General features: G+C 45.7%; 1 protein-coding gene and 1 long non-coding RNA gene across 13 annotated transcripts in view; one reads left to right on the top strand and one right to left on the bottom strand.

Moving 5' to 3' along the window:
- The window catches only part of AOPEP (aminopeptidase O (putative)), a 357,345-nt gene that overhangs the window by 82,897 nt on the left and 249,373 nt on the right, over positions 1-25,075 (bottom strand). For 11 of the 12 annotated variants that reach the window (XR_012094710.1, XM_073021366.1, XM_073021364.1 and 8 more), the window contains one exon: positions 24,933-24,993. Coding sequence is in view for 11 of the 12 variants with exons in the window: in XM_073021366.1 (XP_072877467.1) it covers positions 24,933-24,993 (61 nt within the window). In the remaining variant the exon portion in view is untranslated. Of the gene's footprint in view, positions 1-21,268; positions 22,531-24,932; positions 24,994-25,075 lie in introns of those variants that run through there. The other variant, XM_073021375.1, reaches the window with a different exon arrangement.
- Positions 627-7,199, top strand: LOC140712900 (uncharacterized). Its single transcript, XR_012094713.1, has 2 exons — positions 627-830; positions 6,894-7,199. It is a non-coding gene; the product is annotated as an uncharacterized lncRNA (long non-coding RNA).

Here is a 25,075-nt window from a genome sequence, read left to right as displayed (position 1 = left end):
CCTTCTTTCAAGATCAAAAGGTTTAGATCAAAGCCAAGATCAAACTCACTTCTTTAAATAGCAGCAACTTTGCCATGGAGTATTTTACACAGAGGAGCTTAATGGAGACATCAGGATTTTATCCCTTCATTCCATATTCATAACTGGACTACTTAAAATTACACGGATGGTGCATGTCTATTTCCTAAAACAAACAAGTCTGCTCAAATGAGGGATTCTTTGTGTTCCCAGGAATACAAAAAAGTTGAAATCTAGAGAGTAATATAAATAGACGTGTTAACCATTTTGTGTCATTATTATAATAGCTAAGTGCTACGAAATGTGTGCTCATTTGCTAAAGATTTTCAAAAGTCCAGTAATAGGAATAAACACAACTATTGCAAATGAAACCTTATAAACTTACAGACTTACATGAAAGCTGTTGTTAACAGCTAGGTACTAGTTACTTGAAAAGTTTTTTCCCCTTGCGATTTTTAACTGGTTGCAGTCACACACGCACACACGCGTTCTTAATTCTATAAATCCCACTGAACCACTGGAAAGATCTTAGAAACCAAGACCTGGAAACCCTGTCTTGCTGCTACTGACAGTTTCCTTTTCCTCTTAGCACCCAGATCATGGATAACCCAACGGTTGCTGGCATGAGCTGAACAAAGGGAACAGCTTACTGTCACTCTGCTCTTCTAGGATTTGGTTAAGTAGGAAGCAAAAGCTGTGACCCATCCTAATTGACTCTTGTCTCCTTGTTTGTCCTCTGTCCCCCAACTCTCCTCCCAATTGCCATCCCAGAATCCATCCTCCACAGAGAAGCCAGAATGGTATGTCCCAAGGTAATTCAAATGATTCCACTTTGCTTCACTGAGAATGCTTTTCCATCTCTTTGCCTGGCTAGCCCACTTATCCTCTAGTTCTGGGTTTAAGCAGCGCTTTTGCAGAAAGGTCTTTCCTTACTCCCCAATCCAAATTATGTCACTCCACTATTCTTTCTAATAGCATCCTGTTTATTTCCTTTAAAGTAATATTTAGAGCAGTTTTAAGTTTATAGAAAAACTGAGCAGAAAGCAGAGTTCCCGTATTTGTACCCACTCACCAGCTTCCCCATTATTAACATATTGCATTAGTATATTTATTATAACTGAGGAACCAATATTGATACATTATTATTCACTAAAGTCAAATTTACATTAGGGCTCACTCTGTGACGTGCAGTTATTAGAGCTCTTTTAAAACTGGACTGAGCGTCCCTCTCCCCAGCTGGACTTTATGCTCCAAGAAGAAAGAGATCCTGTCTCTTTGGTTCTTGATTTTTGTTCAGTCCACCAGAAACACTGCCAGGCACATACTAGAAATTCAGTAAATATGTTACATAGTGAATGGAAGGATAAAGGAACAAATGAAGGACACCTAAAATTTCAAGGGGGAGAAGTCTTAAAATGAAGATCCTTCTAATTAACTCCTGTTTGTTTCACCACTAAAATGCTTAATTTGTAAAGAGCCTAGAATTTTACATTTTTACAAAAGGAAGACCATGGGATATTAGTTACATTGCCAGAGTAATTTTATAAACAGGCCGTGCACGGTGGCTCACACCTGTAATCCCAGCACTTTGGGAGGCCAGGGTGGGAGGAGCTCTTGAGCCTAAGAGTTCAACACCAGCCTGGGCAACACAGCAAGACCCTTGTCTCTACAAAAAAAAAAAAATTAGCCAGGCATGGTGGTGTTAGCCTGCAGTACCAGCTACCCGGGAGGGTGAGGTGGGAGGATCACGTGAGCCCAGAAGGCAGAGGCTATGGTGAGCCATGATCGCACCATTGCACTCCAGCCTGGGCAACAGAGTGAGATCCTGCCTCAAAAAAATATTAGTAAGTAAATAACAATAAAAATAAATTTAATAAAATTGAAATGAGAAAGGTTCCTAATCCCTCACATATGAATCACTAAAATTATATTCAGAATGGTGCTAGAAGCTGAATTTAATCTAGAATTAAAGATCTACATATTGCATGACACTGAAAAAATACTTTATTGTGTTCAATCCAACCTGAACACATTGCTCCTGTTGTCTACCTGAATCTCCCCTTCTTCACAGGCTGATGCCAATGAAGGCAGGGTGTAGAGAAACTGGAGGACCGCTTTTTTAAAAACGGGGGTTCTGTGGTGGGGGATGGGCATTCTAATTACTGCCTTTGAGAATGCAGTAAAAGCACTTTACAGCTGTCTCTTAAAAACAGATGTTTTCTATCTGAATTGTATCTTTAAAAATGCCTCATCCAGTAGATACGCATGTTTTGAAAGGAAGTTGTTCTAAGAAACTTTTTTTTGTCAAAGCAGTTCATCGTAGCTGAAGACAATGTCCGAGGCTGAGGAAAATACCATTGCTTTAAAATTATTTAACCTCGTGATTGACTGGAGATTACTTTTGGAGGGAAAGCCTTTTTCAGTTTTCTTCAGTTTCCTTCCTTTTCTTAGACAAAGAAGAAATTCCTCCTATCACTGGAAAAATACAGTGACACCAACTTCACGTTACCGGTGTGTCTTCTCTTCCTGCTTCTACTTCATGGCGGAGGCACGGGGCAGAGGGAGGAGGAGCCAGCCTTCCTAGGCACCAGGAAGGCCAAAGGGCAAGCAAGGGGGCTCCTTCCATGGTCCCAAACAGCCGCAGATGGCAAATTACATTCCCTCAGGCACCGCGGAGGGAAAACTATCCACTAAAAGAAACCAAAAGATCTTTGAATACCAAACAAGGTTGAGAGTTCCAGAAGCTTCCACTGGTTTCAGAAGTGTTCTATTGCCAACATACGTTCAGGGTGAATTTAAAAGTAAGAATCTACACACGTCTAGAAATAAAATCAAGGCTGGATTAAGTTTCAAAAATAAAGAAGGATGGGGGTGAAGTTACCAAATATTTATATCTTTAAATTTGGTTTATTTTTTTTGAGACAATGTCTTGCTCTTGTCGCCCAGGCTGGAGTGCAGTGGTGCAATCTCAGCTCACTGCAACCTCCACCTCCCAGGCTCAAGCGATTCTTCCGCCTCAGGCTCCCAAGTAGCTGGGATTACAGGCACCCACCACCACGCCCAGCTAATTTTTGTACTTTTAGTAGAGACAGGGTTTCACCATGTTGGCCAGGCTGATCTCGAACTTCTGATCTCAGGTGATCCACCCGCCTCGGCCTCCCAAAGTGCTGGGTTACAGATGTGAGCCACCACGCCTGGCCGTCTATTATTTTTAAATATAGCATCCTTTATATTATATTTGTGGATGATTTTAGAAAATTATAAATTAATCCAAAAATATAAAAGATGTTACATAAAGGATGTTTAGAGGGTTGTTTGTTCCATTAGACAGTAATTTTCTATGAAGAGCCACAGGACGGTCTTCTCCTTGGTGTCAGCATCAGGAATAGTTCGACTTGACCAGCTGGTTTGTTTTTACCTGTTATTTGTATTTGCCCATTTTGTCTCTGTATTAGATAAACAACTAGTTTTTTGTTGTTGTTGTTTCTTTTTTTTTTTTTTTTTTTTTGAGACGGAGTCTTGCTCTGTCACCCGGGCTGGAGTGCAGTGGCCGAATGTCAGCTCACTGCAAGCTCCGCCTCCCGGGTTTACGCCATTCTCTTGCCTCAGCCTCCCGAGTAGCTGGGACTACAGGCGCCCGCCACCTCGCCCGGCTAATTTTTTGTATTTTTAGTAGAGACGGGGTTTCACCGTGTTAGCCAGGATGGTCTCGATCTCCTGACCTTGTGATCCGCCCATCTCGGCCTCCCAAAGTGCTGGGATTACAGGCTTGAGCCACCGCGCCCGGCCGTTGTTTCTTTTTTTAAGGAGGATTTTGGCCCTGCCAAACGGACCTCTTAGTGAAAGTCCTTATAAAGCATAATTTTCAAAAAAGGAAGTCGGTTTCACGCTTGGCGTAGTGGATTGCTGAGGCCGTGGCTCCGCGGCGAACCGGCTAACAGACCCTCTTTCTCTCAGGAACTATAACCTGAGCTCACTCCTGCTAAAAACCTTTACAGAGATCAACTGAGGGAACAGGTACAATGCTTAGTTCTTCCATTTCTTGACCCCCTCTGAGAATCTGATGAAGGCTAATGGTGCTGTCAGCTCCTTAGAAAAAAATACACCTACAGCACACACACATGCACACACACATCCCCCAACTGTCAGGAGGTTCACAGATTCTTCTGTACCTAAACTTGTAGTCTGGATCCTCTAAAATCCTTTCTTGGAATAAGCCAGACCATTTTAAAGCTGGCCCTGGACTTGGTCTTATGGACTCTGTGAAAGTCCTGTTATCGCATTAAGTTCTGGTAAGAAGCCATCAACCTTTATTGAGGTGCATTATAAGAAACAGCCCCATAAAATCCATCACGATGTTTACCGGAAGGATGGATTCAGAGGGTTGTTTATTCCATTAGACAGTAATTTTCTGTGAGGAGCCACAGGCCAGTCATCTCCCTGGTGTCAGCATCAGGGATAGTCGGACTTAGGCAGCTTGTTTGTTTTTACCTCTTGCATCTGCAATTTATCCCTCTTCCCTCTTCTAGAAAGCTTGGAGCTCTGTGACCCTGTTTAATCAGGCATAGGAACCTCAGGGTGTGCATATTATATGCTAATTTAATTCCTGGCCCCATCCTTTTTTGCTACCGTTATTTTCTTGTTGCTTCATTTTTCTTGTTTTATTTCTATCAGGTTGTATTTGTCTGTTTTGGAACATGCCTTCACTCCATTTTGGACAGGGAAGAGTATGAATTAATAACGTATTCTGTTTTGTTGTTGTTGTTGTTGTTTTTTAATTTCCTTTTTCTCTTTGGATGGGAGAAGGGAGGATCTGGGAAAATCTTACAGTTCTAAGATTTATCTCCATTAACAACGTTTAGAAGTAAAATACAGAAGTTAAGGATGTATGGCTGTTCTTATAATTCTACTTATAAAATTCTAGGAAAAGAACTGTCAAAAAATAAACATAATACTATGCAGACATGACACTATACAGACATCATCAAACTAACATTACTACACAGGACTATTATAAAAAGGCTAACCAACAAAATATTTTATCTCTTGGTATCCAAACCAGAAGAAAGGGGCTTAGATTTGGAGAGAATAATGTAAGTTGAACATATAGACAGGTTATTCACATAAAAAACATATTAAATGCCTACTGTGAAACAGAGCACTAGATTTCGTGAATGCAAAGATGAGTAAGACGTTGTCCCTCTCCTCAGGAAACTCCTGTGACAAGGTAGTAATACAGCAAGGTATAAAGAGCACACAGCCGGCTTGCCTAGTAGCTGTGCCCCCTCTAAGCCTCCTTCCTCATAAAGTTCTGATCAAATGACATGTAATTTGCTTAGAACAGGAAGCAGTTGCTATTTATCAACTTCTAAATGACTAGAATTAAGAAGCAATACAACATTACTAGAAGCTGGAGGGAAGTGACTTTAAGACAAAAAAAGTACTGACGCATCCCTACCAGAGACCACAGGACCTTAGACTGCTAGAGAGAGTAAGAGTGGCAATTGCCTACAGAACTGAAGGCTTTACAACGTGCCTCCATATACAGACTGTTCTGCTCGTTCCTCACACAGTCCCATCTGAAAGGTGGAAAAACTGAGTCTCAGGGGATTTCATATCGCTTGGCACCTAGGTCTCCTGGTTGGAAGGGGAGTACTCTTTCTACTCCAGCGTGAGTGCTTACAGAACATCTAGTGTGACTGTCTCACTTTAACATATTTGTTCATTATATAGATTAGATCAACCCCAGATGAAAACATAGGCTGCAAAATATAATTCCATACCATAAAAGTCTACTGAAAAATACATTCTAAAAAGCAGACACTATTATATTCCCTTCAATGCCTTCAATTATTTACAGGGCTTGATATTCATGGACATTATAACCTTAAAGAGTTTTCAGCTGTGTGGTGGCTCATGCCTATAATGCTAGCACTTTGGGAGGCTGAGGTGGGAGGATCACTTGAGGCCAGGAGTTCAAGACCATCCTGGGAAACATAGTGAGATCCCGTCTCTACAAAAAATGAAAATAAAAAATTAGCTGGGCACGGTGGCATGTGCCTCTAGGCCCAGGTACTCAGGAGGCTGAGGCAGAAGTATCGCTTGAGCCCTGGAGTTTGAGGCTCCAGTGAGCTACTGTTGTGCCACTGCACTCCAGCCTGGGTAACAGAGCAAGACTGTCTCAAAAAAACAAAAAAGTTCATGGTGAAATATAAAATTATGTAAAGGTGGTTTCAGATTAGTGGTTTCTACCCTTGGGTGCTTATTCAAGTCACCAGCAAGTGTTTTACGAATCTCAATGCCCAGGTGACCACTTAGGTTCCCATCTCTGAGAGCAGGACCCAGGCGTCAGTCATTGCTAAAGCCCCTCCACCCCTCAGGCTTCCAATGTGCAGGCAGCACTGAGAACCACTGCCTTCGATAATTTTAATGATACCCCATCTCAAATAGCTTACTATGAAAAAACTCCAGATGCCTGGGAGACATCTAAATTTCAAAGTCAGTGCCACAGATGATGGCCACTCACTACGCTCTACAACAGTAAGTCCAGTTTGGCAGATGGCAGACACAGTGTTGGGAGGATGGGCTCGTGGGCCAAACCAGGAGTCACTTCCTGCAGCTCACACCAAGGGATAAAATTCTGGGCAAGATAAGTGAAGCATACACACAAAAAGAACTAAAAAGAAATGGAAGATTTCTACATTCTACCCAGAAGGGAGACAACAACAGGCAGATATCTGACTTTTTTTCTAAAGCTAATACAATCTGGGTCCTCAGCAAAAAGTGCATACATCCTTATCTTTAGGAGCCCAGTCTTAGTGCTGACCTGCAATACTGTAGACATGAAGGTGGTATTTCCAACTCGTCATCTGCAGATGATGTTCTCATGATGCTGATGGCTGTCATCCATTCCCTTGAAATGAACATTTGCATTTGGAAGACTGCTGGCTAGAATGAGGGGACAGGGTGCACCAATGGAAAAGACCCTTCGCTGTGTGCAAAAGGTATTGTTCCCTTCAGGAAGCAACCCATGCCGACTTCCTCCAGCCCTGGGCACCTGCACGAACCACAGGGGCTCCGTTGTTAGAACACACACACACACGCTGCTGCTGTAGGAACAGTATTCTGGCAAAATGCCTTACAGAAGGGATTAGTTACTATTGAAAAACACAAAAATATCAGATGTTGATATTTCACTAGCTTGAAAAGCAAACAACCGTGTCTAGGCACCTTCCCGCCATTTCCTAAGATAGAGCAGGTGGTATCTGGAAGTGTGGGCACGCGGACGTGTGGGTGCTCCACAGTGCCTTTGAAGGAGGGGATATGATGGGAGTCTGTGGCCCTGGCATGTCGATTTTTAAAAAGCATGGCACTCAGACTGGGTGGCTTGTTATAAGGCCTCCAAAAGAAACCCAGTGAAGTCACAATTTGCAACAAGAGAAATGGGCCTGAGTCATCCATCCCTTGATGAAGAAGTAAAATCACACACACACACACACACACACACAGGCAAGTAAAATCCACCACATGTGGGGGTGGAGTGGCTGTCCCAAATATAAATAATATATGAGAGAAAGCTATTTTCCAGAATGTTTGTTCACCATTCAGTGCCATACAAGGAGGGTGTTCCAGGAAAACAATGGGAAGGGCCAGAATTAATTGGCTGCTAATCTCTTCACTTTTTGTAGGATGTTTTCTCCAGCGGTGGATGAAATCAGTGTTTAATGCTACACAGGCCCAGCTGTGTCCATATAAGGAAAGCCCAGGCTCACGTCTCTCCATGAAAAAGGACCTGTCCTCCCCTCCCTGTGTTCTGCTTCCACCCACTGCGTGTGGAGGTGGAGAGTGGGAGCCGGGGAATGTGAACTTGATCCAGCACTGATCAGCCAAGCAGCAAACTCTCATTGTTCTTTAGATACCAAACATAACTTCTTTCTACTAGGGATAAACCCAGCCGTTCTGTACATAACACAGCTTTTGTGCTCACCAGTATGCTAGTTGGAAAAGAACCACAAAGAATATTAGAGTTTTATTAGACACCTCCTAATATGCAGAATTAAGAACCTACCCAGTTAATTTATATTCATTTTAATATTAGGTATGTTAGAATCTTATTAAATCTATCTTCTAGGAGTTTCTGAATGCTTTTATAATTATGGATTTCAATTTATTATGTAAATATTATGGCCTGTTCTGCCTTCTAGGAGAGCATTTCTTACCATCACTGCCTTGATCTCTAAGGTTCAAGGATACTGGAAATCATGATAAGGGACAACCAAATATGCTGTTGCTGTTTTTACAGGTCACTCTGTAAATGTGACTTAACTGTTTCAGTTCAAAGCCAGGGTGTCATGGGAAATCCACAGTTGGGAACTTAGACTCTGTCATTGCCACCAAGAAGCTCTGTGGCCTTGGACGTGCATGTCAACCTCTGAGCTATGAAACAGAAATAATGCTGCGGTGAAGATAAAATGAAATGGTGCATACAGCAAAAGGCACAAAATAGAACAGTAGACGCAAATCCCTTCCCCTTTCCCCTCAGAAACAAAAGCCTGTCAAGTATTCTGAACCTAAATAAATTTTCAAAGGTATCAAAATAACTGAGTTGTGACGTCATAACAAAGCCTGGCCTGACAACGCCCTTGTCCGGAGCCCGCAAAGACACAGCACATCTGAGCTCCACAAACACGTGTGTGTCCCTTCCAGCGACAACCAATGCACGTGAGAAAGAAGTTCTGTTTCTCGTATGTCTTATTATAAAGGAAATAACTTCATTTCTGGTCCTGTCGCATTCAAAACAGTAAGCTGACTGTTGTTACGAGAATATCACAAAGTGAAATTTGATAGTTCTTTTTTTCTTTTTTTGAAATGGAGTTTCACTCTGCTGCCCGGGCTACAGTGCACTGGCGTGATCTCAGGTCACTGCAACCTCCACCTCCTGGGTTCAAACAATTCTCCTGCCTCAGCCTCCCGAGTAGCTGGGATTACAGGTGCACACCACCATGCCCAGCTAATTTTGTATTTTTAGTAGAGACAAGGTTTCACCATGTTGGTCAGGCTGGTCTCGAACTCCTGAACTCAGGTGATCCACCCGCCTCGGCCTCCCCAAGTGCTGGGATTACAGGCATGAGCCACCATACCCAGACTGAAATTTGATATTTCTACGTTGCTCTCTGAAGATACCACCATGGTCAGGTGCTAGATGCAAAAATAGCTATAATCCTAACCAGAGCTACATGCATTTAAAACCAGTATAGTAATTAAGGATGAAGGCTTTTAAGTCAGACAGATTTGGTTTTCAGTTTCTTCCTCTGTAAAATGGGTATAATAACAACGTCTCTATGGAGTTGTGACGGGGATAAGTAAATCGCTATTATGTGGAGTAATACACTTAGTATACAGCCTTTTCTGCTCATTCTGGATGTTCTAAATAGGATACTCTAGTCAACTAGGGGCAGGGAGGTGAGGGGAAGGAATGAAGGGAAGGATTAAGTTAAAAACTACAGTTCTATAGAGAGTTAGACGATCTACATATTCCTAGATTTACCCATTTGCAGCTTAATTGACTAGAGGCATTTATGCAAAACCCAGGCAGATGTCCCTCAATTATAAAACCAATGGCAGTGACTAGGAAATACAATTTGAGGAGGAATAACCAGAGAGAATTGTAGAGCAACTGCCTTTGCAATAAACAGAATCCAGAAGCGTCTTAAGGAGAAGTACGTCTCTGCCTGGCTGCGTGGAATGTGGAAAATGGCAGCATGCGTGGCTGGGGAGAAGGAGGAGACAGCAGAGAAAAACAAGAGGAAGCGCTTGGACAAAAGGCAAGAGACGCTGCCTGATGTGGGAGGCAGCGTCTCCGTCCCAGGGAAACAGACCCCGGAGTGGAGGGGCTATCTCCAGCCGAATCCTATTATCGCCTGTTGCCCTGGAGTCTGAGTCCCAAATTCTGATGTATTGACTTTGGCCTCCCTTCCATGCATTTTCGTGCCAATAAAGTTGCTGAAATTAAAGAAGAACTGAATTGTGAAGCCTTCTGGCATAAATAATGTCCTATGGCGAAGTGGAGGCTAATAACAGCAGGATGCTGGTGACACCCTTAGGAAAACCGTCTGAGCTACATGCCCCTCAGTGCGGTTTGAAACTCCCCTCGGCCTACAAAGGAAAATATTTTTAGCATGTAGCACACTTTGTAACAGACATATAAATGCACCAAAAATATAATTTTAGGAAAGCATCTGGGTTTGATCATTTCAACCCCAAATAGGTTCTACTTTCTCAATAGAAGAAATACTGCAACGTTTTGCCATAAAATATGCAGCGATCACTGTAGCAATTTCTCATACCCATGTCATTACTGGTTCTGTTTGTTTTTTTAAAAGCAGCAAGTACTCGAATGATTGAGATTAAAAGCAGCATAAAACATGAAGTGCTCTTTCCAAAGCATTGGGCACCAACGGCTTCCCCTCCTCCAAAAGGCAAACTCGACCCGCTGGACTTTTCCCCCAAGGTTATTTAGGCAACAGGCATAAATAAATATTTTATCTCTATGTCTCAAAATGTATCTTAGAAACAATAGTTGTCCCTGTCTAAGGTAAAACTGACCTGCAGTTATTACTGACCCATAGGAATTCGAAGACTAAAAAGGCTAGCAACATTTTTTTCATCTCCTGGTCAAACAGGTTAATCTCTATGAATAAGTGATTTCAACTAGAAGCAAATGCCTATTCTTCAGCAGTCAGCCAGCATAAATGCTTTTGTAGATTGATTATTACTCAATTCTCTGAATCATCTCTCAAACAGCAATTTTCCACTGGCAAAGAAAAGAAATGAACAAACAGGGTTCCCTGATAGTGTAAGTTTGTAAAACTCCAAACAGGACAAAGCATATTTAAACAACTGTCCCAACACCAGTCCAAACTAAGGACAACTTTTAAGTCTGAGGGCAATTCTGCAGGTTCCAAGGACAGAAGGAAAGACACAAGAAAGTAAATTCCAATTTTTCTCCTCTCAGACGTGACCAGGTACACCTGCATCGCAGGCCTCAGCATGACACCGGACACAGCCCAGAGTGCCTTCACCCCGGCCAGCTCCCCTTATCCCCAAAGAGGCAGTGAGCCTCCGAGAGGGCAAGCGGCTCGCCCACTGCTACACGGCTTCAAGGTGGTACCGCTGACTCCAAAGCTGGTATTTAATGGATTCACTGACATCTTCATCCACTATAGGACTAGCTTTGCTGAACAAAACTTCACAATAAAGAACTCTGCGAAGGAACGTCGATCTGGATATAACACAACTGACTTTGCTCCTCTACCCAGCCTCCAATCTTGTTCATTAACTTTAAAGTAACACTGCCTTGTGTGTTACGCACCAAACGGTTTGAAGCCCACTTACAGCGTGACAGTGGTGGCTGTAACTCGACAGGATCAGAAGCAGAAAATACTGGGGTCATAAAGGCCAAGCTGGAGGACTGACCTGGAAGAACAGGGTATTCTGCTGAATGGCCTCAACAGACTCCTTACCAAGCACCAGAGAGGAGTAGACAGCTGCCGTCCAGAGGTGTGTGACAAGAACGCTGGCCTTTTTAAACACACACTGGGATCTGTGTAGTTCGACAATCATTGACAGTTACCCTGACCGGTGATACGCTGGTTGGCTGGCCACCACCTTTGTGCTCTCTGACTCTGGTCAGCTCCAGGGCGAAAGACAGGGACTCTGGTTGGAAGTGTGCTTGTGAAAGCAAATAAGAGGATATGAAAAACGTACATCAAGATACACTTTTTGTTTAACCATTTCCTTTTTCCCATTCGTTCGTTTGTTTGGGTGGCCTGGTATTTATTATCTAATTTAGTTTCCATCTCAAGTGAGGAATGGCTGTATCTTTCCAAATGCAAAGACCTAAACTAATCTCTATATACAATCACATTCGCTCACACCAAAAAATATACCAGCTTTTTGATGCAATGGAGCTCAGTATTTCCTATGCAAGATATTCCACCTCGATACACGGGGCTACCGTTTAGAAATAACTAGTGGAAAAGGGGCATGTATACCCATGACACGTGTTTATGAAAAGCCCTGGAAAGTGAGGTCCACACCCTGCCTCCGTGAAAGAGGAGGAACAAACAGCTTCAAGAAAAAAGAGGAGTCATTAATGAAAAATTATCACTTCTCAGGGCCCTCTGCCATACCCCTTTATCACCTACTCATAGGTCTTCACAGAAACTAAGGCAAAGATGGGACCCAAATTACAAAATGCCTTAGTCTGATGGGCTGAAGACTCAGAATCCTGTACTCCAGTCATAGCTCTGCCACTAAGTAGTGCTGCAAGCTTGGGCAGATGACTACACTTCTCCTGGGGCTCCGCTCCCCCGGTGAGAAGACGCACTGCATTCTAAGACTCATCTGTAGCCTGGGATTCTACAGCAAACCCAAAGTTGCACAATACCAGAAAAAACGAATATTTAACCATGAAGCAGCAGAGACCATGCCGGAGAAGTACCATGCAGGTATTAAACGTATAGTATTTGGTACCACATAATGGCTTGCACAAAAGAGAAGGAAGAAAAGCTCTGACGCTAAAAGTAGCCAGGTGCTCCCGATGGCTTTCCTGGCTAGCAGGTGCTCCGGCTGCAAGAGCTGGGACAAGCCACCGGGAGCACCGTGGAGGCCACAGTGGGAGCAGCGGCCTACAACACCCTGGGTGCTGATCTTCTACCAGCCTGTGCCAGGATGCTGTGCGATGTCCAACAGCCAGGGGCATGCATGTGTGTGCAGCCATGTGCACAACTCGCTCACCTGCTGCTTCGCAGGGCTTTGTCCTCCAGGTGTGGGAAGAGTACAATGTCAATATAAAATAATCTGCTTTTGGCCGGGTCCGGTGGCTCCTGCCCGTAATCCCAGCACTTTGGGAGGCTGAGGCAGGACGATCCCCTGAGGTCAGGAGTTCGAGACCAGCCTGGCCAACATGGTGAAAGCCCATCTCTACTAAAAATACAAAAAATTATTTTAAAAAAATTACAGGCGCAGACCTGTAGTCCCAGCTACTTGGGAGGCTGAGGCAGGAGAATTGCTTGAACCCAGGAAGAGGAGGTTACAGTGAGCCGAGCTCACGCCACTGCACTCCAGCCTGGGTGACAGTGAAACTCCACCTCAGAAATAAATAAATAATAAAATAAAATAATCTGCTTTTGATGAAGAGTCTACCAGAGTATGTCTTTAACATAATAAAAGAGAAAATGGGGGCAGTTTTTCTTAAAAAGCAGAATCAGATATTTTTCTATTGACATAAGGTTTAATACTCCAGAGCTGCTTTGTCCTAGTTCTTTGGGTTTGCATGCCCCCTCTTTCTAAAAAGGTTTCTCTACAAAATAAAGCAGCACTGCAGTGAAATCCTATTACAGGTCTGCTCATTATGAGGGATGCAGTAGTCCTGACTTCAGTGACTCTGTGGGCCAACACTTCAAAGCCTGGAAGACAGGTACTGCCCATGTGTCCAAATATAACCCACCGGACTACGGCCTGAGGACAGTCACGCTGGCTCCTTTGCACAATGGGTCAGCTGACCTGTGGCTGAGTGGGGCTTAGGAGCAGACTCCTCCCTCCAAGCGTCTTTGTTTTCTTACAGATTTAGCCTCCCAGCGGAACATGGCAAACACAAGACACCAGTTCTTTGCAGGCCTCAGACTCTGGAGTGGAGGCCTGTTGGGCAAAGGTTGGTTTGCAGACGCTTCCACAAACCATGAGCTCATGGGCAGGGTCTGTGCCCTTTCGCCTTTATATGCAAACTGCTTAAACTAATAAACTAAACCACAAAGCCAAATGTTTGTGTTACTCAGCCGGGCGCGGTGGCTCACGCTTGTAATCCCAGCACTTTGGGAGACTGAGGTGGGCAGATCACAAGGTCAGGAGTTTGAGACCAGCCTGGCCAATATGGTGAAACCCTGTCGCTACTAAAAATACAAAAATTAGCGGGGCATGGTGGCAGCTGCCTGTAATCCCAGCTACTCAGGAGGCTGAGGCAGGAGAATCACTTGATCCCTGGAGGTGGAGGTTGCAGTGAGCTGAGATCACACCACTGCACTCCAGCCTGGACAACACAGTGAGACTCTGTCTTTAGAAAAAAAAAAAAAAAAGTTTGGGTTACTCAGGAAGGGTATAAAAATGAAGGATTCTAAGGGTTTCGGTTGTACTTAGAAACTTCCTGGCCAGGCACAGTGGCTCATGCCTGTAATCTCAGCACTTTGGGAGGCCGAGGAAAGCGGATCACGGGGTCAGGAGATCGAGAACATCCTGGCCAACGTGGTAAAACCCCATCTCTACTAAAAATACAAAAATTGGCTGGGCGCAGTGGCTCACGCCTGTAATCTCAGCACTTTGGGAGGCCGAGGTGGGCGGATCACAAGGTCAGGAGATCAAGACCATCCTCACTAACACGGTGAAACCCCGTCTCTACTAAAAATACAAAAACATTAGCCAGGCATGGTAGCGGGCGCCTGTCGTCCCAGCTACTTAGGAAGCTGAGGCAGGAGAATGGCGTGAACCCGCGAGGTGGAGCTTGCAGTGAGTGGAGATCCCGCCACTGCACTCCAGCCTGGGAGACAGAGCAAGACTCCGTCTCAAAATAAACAAACAAAAAATACAAAAATTAGCTGAGTGTGGTGTTGTGCGCCTGTAGTCCCAGCTACTTGGGAGGCTGAGGCAGGAGAATCGCTTGAACCCAAGAGGCGGAGGTTGCAGTGAGCCGAGACTGCGCCACTGCACTCCAGCCTGGGCGACAGACCGAGACTCTGTCTCAAAAAAAGAAAAGAAAAGAAAAGAAGGCCGGGCGCGGTGGCTCAAGCCTGTAATCCCAGCACTTTGGGAGGCCGAGACGGGTGAATCACGAGGTCAGGAGATCGAGACCATCCTGGCTAATACGGCAAAACCCCGTCTCTACTAAAAATACAAAAAACTAGCTGGGTGAGTTGGCGGGCGCCTGTAGTCCCAGCTACTCGGGAGGCTGAGGCAGGAGAATGGCGTGAACCCGGGAGGCGGAGCTTGCAGTGAGCTGAGATCTGGCCACTGCACTCCAGCCTGGGCGACAGAGCAAGACTCCGTCTCAAAAAAAAAAAAAAAAGAAAAGAAAAGAAAAGAAACTTCTTTTGATAGAATGTATTTCAGAATATGAGATAATTAAGGAGTATGTTGACCGGTTCCAGTCATACCTATGGAGATGCTGACTCAGCAGCAGGTTTGGGCTGGCTCCGGGATATGCAGTTTTAATCAGCCTCCTACATGATTCTGATGACCAGGTCTCTCTGAGTGCCTTCAACTCAAGCCCGCAGAGCTAGACTTCCAGCAAGAACCCAGCTTGATCCTATTATTACAACCCACACATACGTGGGCCACTACCAGCTGTCTCATTAGCTGCATTTTTTCATGCTAGTGGCCTCTGCTTCCTTTTCCTTCTGGTTATCCATCAGTGTTCGAAGGCAGGACCCGGTTATCCTTCATACGCCTAGCAAATATTAGCTCTCTACAGTGTCACACCTTTAATGTGTCTGTGTGCATCTGAGCCCGTTCAGAATTCTTACTCTTTTTATAGGAAAAATGTCTCAAATGCCCTTTATCCCAAATGAGAAAGCCATCCTCATAATGTACGTCTAATCTGAGATCGTGAAAGCCGTGGGCAATTGACTCTCCCCGCCGACTTCCCAGCGTCCCTCCCCATCGTGAGTAGGATCTGGGTGCGTCAGCTGCATCACATTCATCTGTGCTTGCTTCGTGTGGCTTCCTACTCATTCCTGTGGATGCAGGCGCTCCTCAGCCCACTGCATGTCCTCTCTGGATAGACAGACACCGTTGGTTATCCAGATACTTACAGCTGTTTTTAGAAATATCCATGTAAATTAATAGCTTCTGGACCAGAAAGTTTAGTCAGAAACCAAGAAGCAAAAGTCAGTCTAGCTATTCCACGCTCTCCGCTAGACCCTCTTCCCTACACAGAGGGGAAGAGCATGGCTTTTCCCAGGGAGCTGTCTTTCCAGACAACCTGCTGACCCACCTGACCATGTTCGTCTAAACACGCTGCTCACGTCCTGTCACTCCTTCTACAAGCCATCAGCGGCTCCTCAATCTGTAGGAACGCTCTAGCATCACATTCGAGTCCCTGTGTAATCTGGCTGGGTCCTGCCCCACTAACCATTCTCCCTCACAGATCCTGCCCTCGATGTAAAACAAGCAACAATTAAACATGTCCCTAACAAGAAAAACAGAAAGGGAAAAGATTACAACCTCAAATCATGATCAAACTGCATTCACCCAGTATATTTTATCAGTATTTAAAATGCATTCATCCCTCTATTATTCAGGAGCAGAACCACCTTGGTTAGATTGTTGCAGGGGCGGGGAGGGACCTGAGAATGAGAAGGAGGCTGAGTGGGAAGGATTCTTGCCCGCACCCTTCCAGCTGAGGACGCCGCCTTGACTTCGCTGGGGCTGGGATGCTACCCGCCGAACCGGAGGACGCCGCCTTGACTTCGCAGGGGCTGGGATGCTACCCGCCGAACCAGAGGACGCCGCCTTGACTTCGCAGGGGCTGGGATGCTACCCGCTGAGCCTTCACCATAGTTATGACACTAGTTAATCAGCTTCCCAGCGCTGAGATTTGACTCTGCCTGATGCTGTTCAGACAGGCACACTGAGTTTTCCAGCAGCACACCTTGGTTATGTCGCTCTCCCTGCCCTAAGGGCCTGTCCTTCAAGACTTGCTTCAAACTCTCTCTGCTTCCACAAATCAAAACGGCCTTTCTTCTGAACACTAAGTTTTTCACCACTTACTGCTTTCTGCCTTAGATCAGTTATTTATGTATCTATTTTTCCTACTGAATTATTAAGCATCTTGAAGGCAAAGCCTGTATTTCTCTCATCTTTGAATCATCCACAGTCCCTCATCAAGAACAGATGTGTGGGCTCCACTCATGGGAAGAAGGATAGGAAAGGACTGGACTCAGAGGTCTGATTTCAGATTCTGGAAGAAGCTTCCTCTTGCAAATATCATCCATCTGGTCTGGATGCTTGACAGTTCTACTGTAGAAGCCTGAGCTCTAAGCTCTGACACTTACAAAGGAAATCTTCAAGAGAGACGAAACACTTTTAATTCTTGTTATTCACTTCAAGTCTAGTCTTAGACTACTGTGAATGAAATTCAAACTCATTCTGGAAATCAGGTTTTGAAAGGCAGAAATGAAGGAAGGACACAGCTTTCATTTGGGGGCACCAGAGGAAAATGTCTCTTATTTCATTGTGGTGCCTTGTGCTGTAAAGAGGTCAATATATTTGGATGGTGTCAAATCAGATGCCCCAATGTGACACCACACCCAGCGCAGACCTTCAGCTATTACCAGTTTCCGGGGGAGTGGACCCTTCCACATGCGTTTCTCTCTCATGCCACCAAGACGTGATTTTTAATCCTTGTGCACTCACTAGATACTAACATCGTTTGGGACCAAAAAATATACCCAAAGCACATTCATCCATTCGGGAACAAAATGCAGTGTGGTTGCACTGAGTAAACTTTATTGGCCATTTTGAAGGGATTCACTAGAATGCGGAACTAGTGAGAGACGTACTATAAATAAGGTCAATAGGAATGGCTAAATTGTGTCCCACCAAATTCATATATTCAATTCCTAACCCCCAGTACAACTCACAATGCAACTGTATTGGACTTAGGGCCTTTTGAGAGGAAATTAAGGTAAAATTCGGTCATTTTGCTGGGCCCTAACCCAATATAACTGGTGTACTTAGAAACAGAGCAGGTGAGGACAGATGTGTGCACGCATACAGAGGAGGGACTACATGAGGACATGATGAGAAGGTGGCCGTCTGCAAGCTGAGGAGAGAGGCCTCACCAGAAACCAACCCTGTTGGCACCTTGGTCTTGGGCCTCCAGAACTGTGAGGAAAAAAATCTCTGTTGTTTAAGCCGTCCAGTCTGTGGTACTTAGTTATGGCAACCCCAGCAAACTCATATGAGCACAAAGCCTTAGATGCCAAAAATAAAGGAAATTAAGCTAAAAATGAAAAGATTTTAATAAACCCTCCCCCTCTCTCGTGACTCTGCCGAGCAGTGGAGCAATCTGAAGAGCCTGTGCGGGGCCAGGTGCTCGGAGGAACAGAAGTGACGGGATGACTCAGAGGCATTCTGGGTGCTGCCTCAAGTGAGGCCGGAAAACCTGTTCCACATGTCTTCAAGGATCCTTGACAAGATGTTTAGTCACTTAGAAAATATACGTTTAACTACTGGACAAAAATGACAGCAAAATTACTAGGAGCCCAAATAATAAACCACATTATGGCAACTGCTATTATAGATATAGAAGAAGCAACGATACCGTAGTACATATGATTTGAAAAATATACTGTCTCTGGAATTTGCAAAATAATCAGTTTCAGTTTTCTTGACTGACCATTAAATGTAGAATTCTTACAGACACCACTGAGATTGAGTATCCTAATGGGCCTTAAAATTATGTTAATAATACTGCATAATGTGTGCTGTAAGAAGCCTACGAGTTACTCCCCTATGAAACCAGCTGGGTTTCTCTGTGCTAAAAGCACATCGTGACTACAGTGACACAAAGCCCCTTGCACACTGTCTCATCGAGTATTCTCAATTCTGTGATTGCAGCATTTTCCCTACAAGACTTCAGTTTTCTATCATCTGCTCGTGCGGCCTCTGGCAACTTGCAGGTGTTTGCTCGGAAAGAAGTGGCATTTTCCCAAGATGACAAAATAACCTGTTGTTCTAAATTCTGGGATTCAGGAGCAAGTCTGGGAACCCAAGCTGCTTTCTGCCTATTTCTGGGACACATTACTGTCGGCTCATTTCCCATCTTCTCTCTCCTCCTCGCTGCCGCTGCTGCGATGATTTTGCCAGGAACTGGCTGCGGAGCACTTCCTCCAAAGAGGAGACTGAGGTGTGGAAGACACCGGCGGTTCACCTGAGGCAGGGTGCTTCTTGTTCGCACCCCAGGAAACCGGCCTACCGGAAGCTGAGACCCAGAGCTGATGCAAGGCTGCCAGTTCACACCCTCTGAGTGTCCACGGTGAACCCAGCTCCCGCCCGTGCCTGCAGATTCTCATCATCCACGCTGTCGCCGCAAACTGAAGGGCGTCTATGGATCAACCAGCTCTATCTTTCCCCACACATTCGACAAGAATACAGATGATTTCACTCATATCTATTCTGTGGGTGACTTTAAGGCATTATGCACTCAGATTTTAATTCAACGAATAGCTTTAGAACAGCTCTATTCAACAGGAATAGATGCCAGCCACGTGTGTCATTTTAAATTTGCTAGTGGCTACATTTAAAAAGAAGTAACAGGTAGGATTGATTTCAACATATTTTATTTATTTAACATGTTGAAATGATAACAAAATATTATCATTTCAACATGTAACCAATATTTTTAAAAACATTAATGAAATATTTACATCCATTTTTGTACTAAGTCTCCTAAATCTGATATGTTCTCACAGTCCGTCTCAATTTGGGTGCTAAATATTCATCAGAAATGTTTGGTCTCTATTTCATAACATTCCAAGTTGAAAAAGAAGACTCATTCACATACCCAAGGTATTTCAAACAATAACTAAATTATGAGATTTTAAATTTAAATTTAATTATGATTAAATTTAAAAATCAGCTCTGGCTGGGCACAGTGGCTCAGGCCTGTAATCCCAGCACTTTGGGAGGCTGAGGCAGACGGATCACGAGGTCAGGAGATCGAGACCATCCTGACTAACACAGTGAAACCCCGTCTCTATTAAAAAAAATACAAAAAATTAGCTGGGCGTCGTGGCGGGCACCTGTAGTCCCAGTTACTTGGGAGGCTAAGGCAGGAGAACGGCGTGAACCCGGGACGCGGAGCTTGCAGTGAGCCAAGATCGCGCCACTACACTCCAGCCTGGGCAACAGAGCGAGACTCCATCTCAAAGAAAAAAAAAAAACAGCTCCTCCGGTGCTTTCGATATATTTCAAGTGTTTGCCGACCACATGTAGCTAGTGCATTGGACGGTGAGGCCCTGAGCATCTACTATTAATCTATGCAAGGCCCACAACGGGCACTACGGGATGAGGCTTACAGACAGAACCCTTGTGTCCGGGGGTGGGGAGGGACGGCATGGGACGGATACGAGAGAAACACGTAAGACAGGTTGTGATGCACGCGAAGGAGAGGGAGAAGAAAGCGTGCCAAGGAGCGGAGGGCATGCACAAAGGCAGGCTGGTGGAAAAGCAAATACCTGCGCACTGACAGTCGCGAGTGGGCCCGTCTCCAGAATGGTGGGAAATAAGCTTGCAAATACCTGCGCACTGACAGTCGCAAGTGGGCCAGTCTCCAGAACGGTGGGAAATGATGGCGAAAGGGTGGCTTTGACCGGTCTGCTGCAGCCTCAAATAGCAGGCCAAGGAGTCTGCTCTAAATGCATTGTCCATGGGAGAAAAGTCTCTGGTAAGAAGAATGGGTCTGAGATGTGTTGTGGGAAGATTTACTTGACATTGATATGACCAATGAATTAAAAAGGAGAGAGCTAAAAGACCAGTTAGCTATTGCACCAGTCCAAGCGAAATAAAATTTATAAATGGCAGAGGTGCTAGGAAAGGAAAGAAAATTAGACATTTGATAAGTGTGTACAGAAGGGCCTCAGGACTTGGCAATGTAGGGAGGAAATCAAAGAGAGGGAGGAGTCAGAGTTCTGTAGAAACTGGCCGGCTCGCACCTGTAATCCCAGCACTTCGGGAAGCCGAGGCAGGCGGATCATGAGGTCAGGAATTCGAGACGAGCCTGGCCAATAAGGTGAAACCCCGTCTCTACTAAAAATACAAAAATTAGCAGGCATGCATGCCAGCCTGTAGTCCTGGCTGCTAGGGAGGCTGAGGCAGAAGAATCACTTGAACCGGGAGGCGGAGGTTGCAGTGAGCCAAAATTGCGCCACTGCACTCCAGCCTGGGTGACAAAGCGAGACTGTGTCTCAAAAAAAACCAAAATCAAACCAAACAAAAAACACAGTTCTACAGTAACTAAAATAAGGAGTGTAGAAGAAAGGCTGGATGCAGAAAGTTATTTCTAGTGTATCTGCATATAAATGTTTTTTTTTTTTTTTTTTTTTTTTGAGACAGAGTCTCGCTCTGTCGCCCAGGTTGGAGTGCTGTGGCCGGATCTCAGCTCACTGCAAGCTCCACCTCCCGGGTTCACGCCATTCTCCTGCCTCAGCCTCCCGAGTAGCTGGGACTACAGGCGCCCGCCACCTCGCCCGGCTAGTTTTTTGTATTTTTAGTAGAGACGGGGTTTCGCCGTGTTAGCCAGGATGGTCTCGATCTCCTGACCTCGTGATCCGCCCGTCTCGGCCTCCCAAAGTGCTGGGATTACAGGCTTGAGCCACCGCGCCCGGCCATAAATGTTTTAAAAGAAGACTTGAATAGATGGCTATGGGGCCGAGGGAAACCTTTTGTTTGGACAGACATGAAAAAAATCCAAAATCTATTTATAGAGCTGTCAAATTAGCGGAAGGTGCAACTTTCTGAGAATAACTGTAGAGTATACGATTCTAATAGTGTGGGGTAGGCCCCGAGTAAGTTTGATCACGGTATTATTCGCCAGGAAGCAGTGCTGCTCTTTAAAAGTATTGCCCGAGAGGTCGAGGCTGCGGTGAGCCACGATCACGCCACTGCACTCCAGCTTGGGTGACACAGTGAGACTCTGTCTCAAAAAATATATATTGCTCTTGAATTATATTAAGGGATGTGGGAAACTACTCAGTGTATATCCTTAAATGAATAACTTAAGTTTGGAAGACTCCACTTTTATTTCAAAAGGACGTGCGCCTACATGCCGTTCAGCGCAGAAACCGTGTGGGCGGCCACAGCGGGCTGCTATCGGGTGCGGGTGATCTCTGGAGGTGCCGCTGAGGGCAGTGAGGAGTTTCACGTGTTCTGTTTTGCTGTTGTTTGAATTTGCTACAGAGGACATGTTATTTTTACTTTTAAAGAGGGAGAGAAAGGAAAGGGTAAAATATGTATTTATATACCCAGAACAATGAGTGAAAGGATGTACATAAAAAATTGTCTCTGGGTCATTTTTATTTTCTTATTTAGACTTTTTTACATCCCAAAGTAAATGTGTAATTCTTCCATAACCAGAAAAGAAAGTCATAAAAAGAAATAATCTATAGTACTGATGGTACAATCAATTTTAAATCTCTTTGCAAGGCCAAAGGTTATAGAGTTGGGATATTCTTTAAAGAGGTTAGGATCCAATTTCTTTTGCCTCTTCAGGGCTCATGCTCACTTTTACTGAAGCTATTTCCACTTTTTAAAAATGATTTCCATTCAGTGTAGCCAAAGAGGAAAATCGAGGCCAATCGCAGGGCGAGCCTTCCTGAGCGAAGACAAAAGCCTCTGTGGCCGGTGGATGGAAACGCCACCAGTAGAACATGACTCTTTTCTCATGAATGACTTCAATCGCTGGTGGACAGAAAATTGTATGAGAACAAAGAGCCTCAGAGCAATTTCAGGGCCCTGGTTGTCACTCCAGGGCAAGCATCCTAGTAACTTTATATTATAATGATGGGGGCAAAGAACAAGGTGTCCCGTTCCCCACGAGCCTCCTGCAGCCGGAGGCTCTCAGAGCCTTGTAGAGCTTTTCACTGAAGTGGGAACGACAAGGAACTCTCGAGGAGCGGGAAAGGGGTTGACAGTAGGTAAATCAGCAGCAGCCGCAGAAATCACGGCCAAAACGGGTCGAGGAGACGAAAAGACGCCATCCGATCCCCCGCCAATGGCGAGGCACGCGCTACATCAGAGTCCTTTCTGTCTGACACTGTTGTTTTTACTGAACAGTGAAGCACCCACGGAAATACCAGTTGGGTCTTAAACACAATTTATAGCCGGTTGGCCTCACTGCACCTGGCTGTTTTGACAGCAGGTCTCTTCAGTTTATAGCAGAGATTCTTGTCTACACTATAAGCTGTCACTAATGCAACCAGACCTTTGGAAAAAATGTATAGCTCAGAGGCAAATCTCTCCCTTCCACAGACCCCTCCCTCTTTTAATGAAAACCAAAAGCCTCCTGCTGGCAGCAAAGCCGCCTCCTCTGCAGGGGAGATGACCAGCCCCGGCAGTGAAAGAGCCAGCCCAGCACCTTGGCCTAAGCGGGTGCGCAGCCAGCCCAGCACCTCGGCCTAAGTGGGGTGCGCCTGCTTCTGGGCATAGGATTAAGGCCTCTTTCTTTCCCCTCCCTAGGGGCTAACGGCTGCGAACAGCAGTCTTCTTGTTCCAGGCCAGGAAACTTGGGAGCCAGTTACTGGAGCTCCCAGCTTCCAGGCCACACTAAGACTGTCTGGGAGCCTTGGAACAGCCTGGCTTAGGAGCACAAGGCAAACGCCTGCAGCAAACGTCCCCCAGCACCTGCGCTCCCATCTGACACGTGAAGGGAAAGGCTCGGTTATTCACACCCAGACAAGCCCGAACTTGTTTTTCCTGGATTTGTCCTCCGTGAGCAGTCGGGTTTGGAAGTCCCCGTCTCAGAGCCCGCGGGCCCTCACTGTCATCCACGTGAGGGACAGGCACTGCCCCCGACCATGCACTGCCGTGTCCCGCCCCTGGTTGGTTTTGTTTGTAAGACTCAGGATTTTTTTATTTTTTCCTCCCAGAAGGACTGGACCAAAGAAATAATTTGTAACAGGCGACACACATTCCTGAACTGAAGGCAAACCGTCCTCTTTTAGGAACGAGCTTTACGGTGGGCTGACGGCTGACATTTCCCATGTGGTGAAAATGGACAAAGATGTGAGCAGGGGGTGACAAGGTAACGGAGAACAGCCCTCCTGTCCCTTCATTTCATGGTTCACTGACATTCACCGACATTGAGACCCTCCCAAGGGGAAGCTCATGGAACCAGCCATGAAACCAGAAAGCAGCAGGCTACAGGGCCCGCCTCACCACGCGGGTCCGCCCCCAGACACCAAGGCCCACAGCCCTGGGTTAGGCCCAGCCTGCAGCCGCTCTGGGGTCTGCCCCAGACTGAGCGAGCTCCTGGCCTGAGAGTCCTCTGACGGCGCGTCTGGGATCCCACCCTCAGATTTCCCAGGGCCTAGGCTTGCCATGGCCAGCATTCAACTTGGCGAAGGGGCCGGGGCTGTCCAGTGGTCTCTGGGAGGTACAGGGCCAGAGGAGAGTGGATGGGGAGAGGAGCTCCAGGCCAGGTGATTTCCACAGAGCCAGGGATGGCCAGGAAAAGGCTTCTCCCTTAGAGCTGCCCACAGACTGAAAGGGAGGGAGAGAACAGGAATCTCCGGCTGGGAGGAGCCCGGGTCCCTAAGACGGAGACCAAAGGAAATGGGTGAGCCGGGTGAGAAGGCCGGCCTGAGACAGGAGCCTGACGCAGAACCAGGAGACGAGGGAGCCGCAGACGTGTCAGGGAAACAAGGGACAGGGACCACGGGGCAGGACAGACGACGGCGGTCGCAAACCAACTCCTGTGTCAGCCGCATCCGAAGAGCAGAGCTGGAGGCCGGCTGCTCCCCCGCCCCCTCCTCCCCCGACCCCGCCCCCTGGGGCTCGGAACTGGTGGCTGGTGGCGCCGCCCAAAATCTACCCCAGTTTTGCAGGGCCTCATTTAGCAGGGAGTTCAGGGGCTACCATCACTCCCACCTATACCACGGTCACTTGAAAGTGGCCAGAGGCATACCCCACAACGAGGGGCGGAAACGCAGAGGGGAGACAAGCGTTCTGACTTACGGATACTTGCACTCAGTAAGATAATGACTTTCCTACACGTATATTAAGACATCACTGTCATGACTGATGTGCTAAGCAGCAAGCTTTACTATTCTCCGTGGATTCTACCAGTGGTTATCTTGAGTTACCTTTGGTATTCCGGAACTCTCAAGCCAGTCTTGGTAGATGTTTTCAACAGACAACTCAAGCCTTTAGAAATAAAACAACAAAAAGCAAAGGATTAAAAAGTTACAGAGCACTTATGGCACAGACTGTTCTCTCTAGCTGGCAC

The sequence above is a fragment of the Chlorocebus sabaeus genome, chromosome 12 (genome assembly GCF_047675955.1).
Source record: "Chlorocebus sabaeus isolate Y175 chromosome 12, mChlSab1.0.hap1, whole genome shotgun sequence".
Classification (NCBI taxonomy): Eukaryota; Metazoa; Chordata; class Mammalia; order Primates; family Cercopithecidae; genus Chlorocebus; species Chlorocebus sabaeus.
The sequence above is the reverse complement of the archived record's forward strand: the minus strand, read 5'-3'. Positions and strand labels throughout refer to the sequence as shown.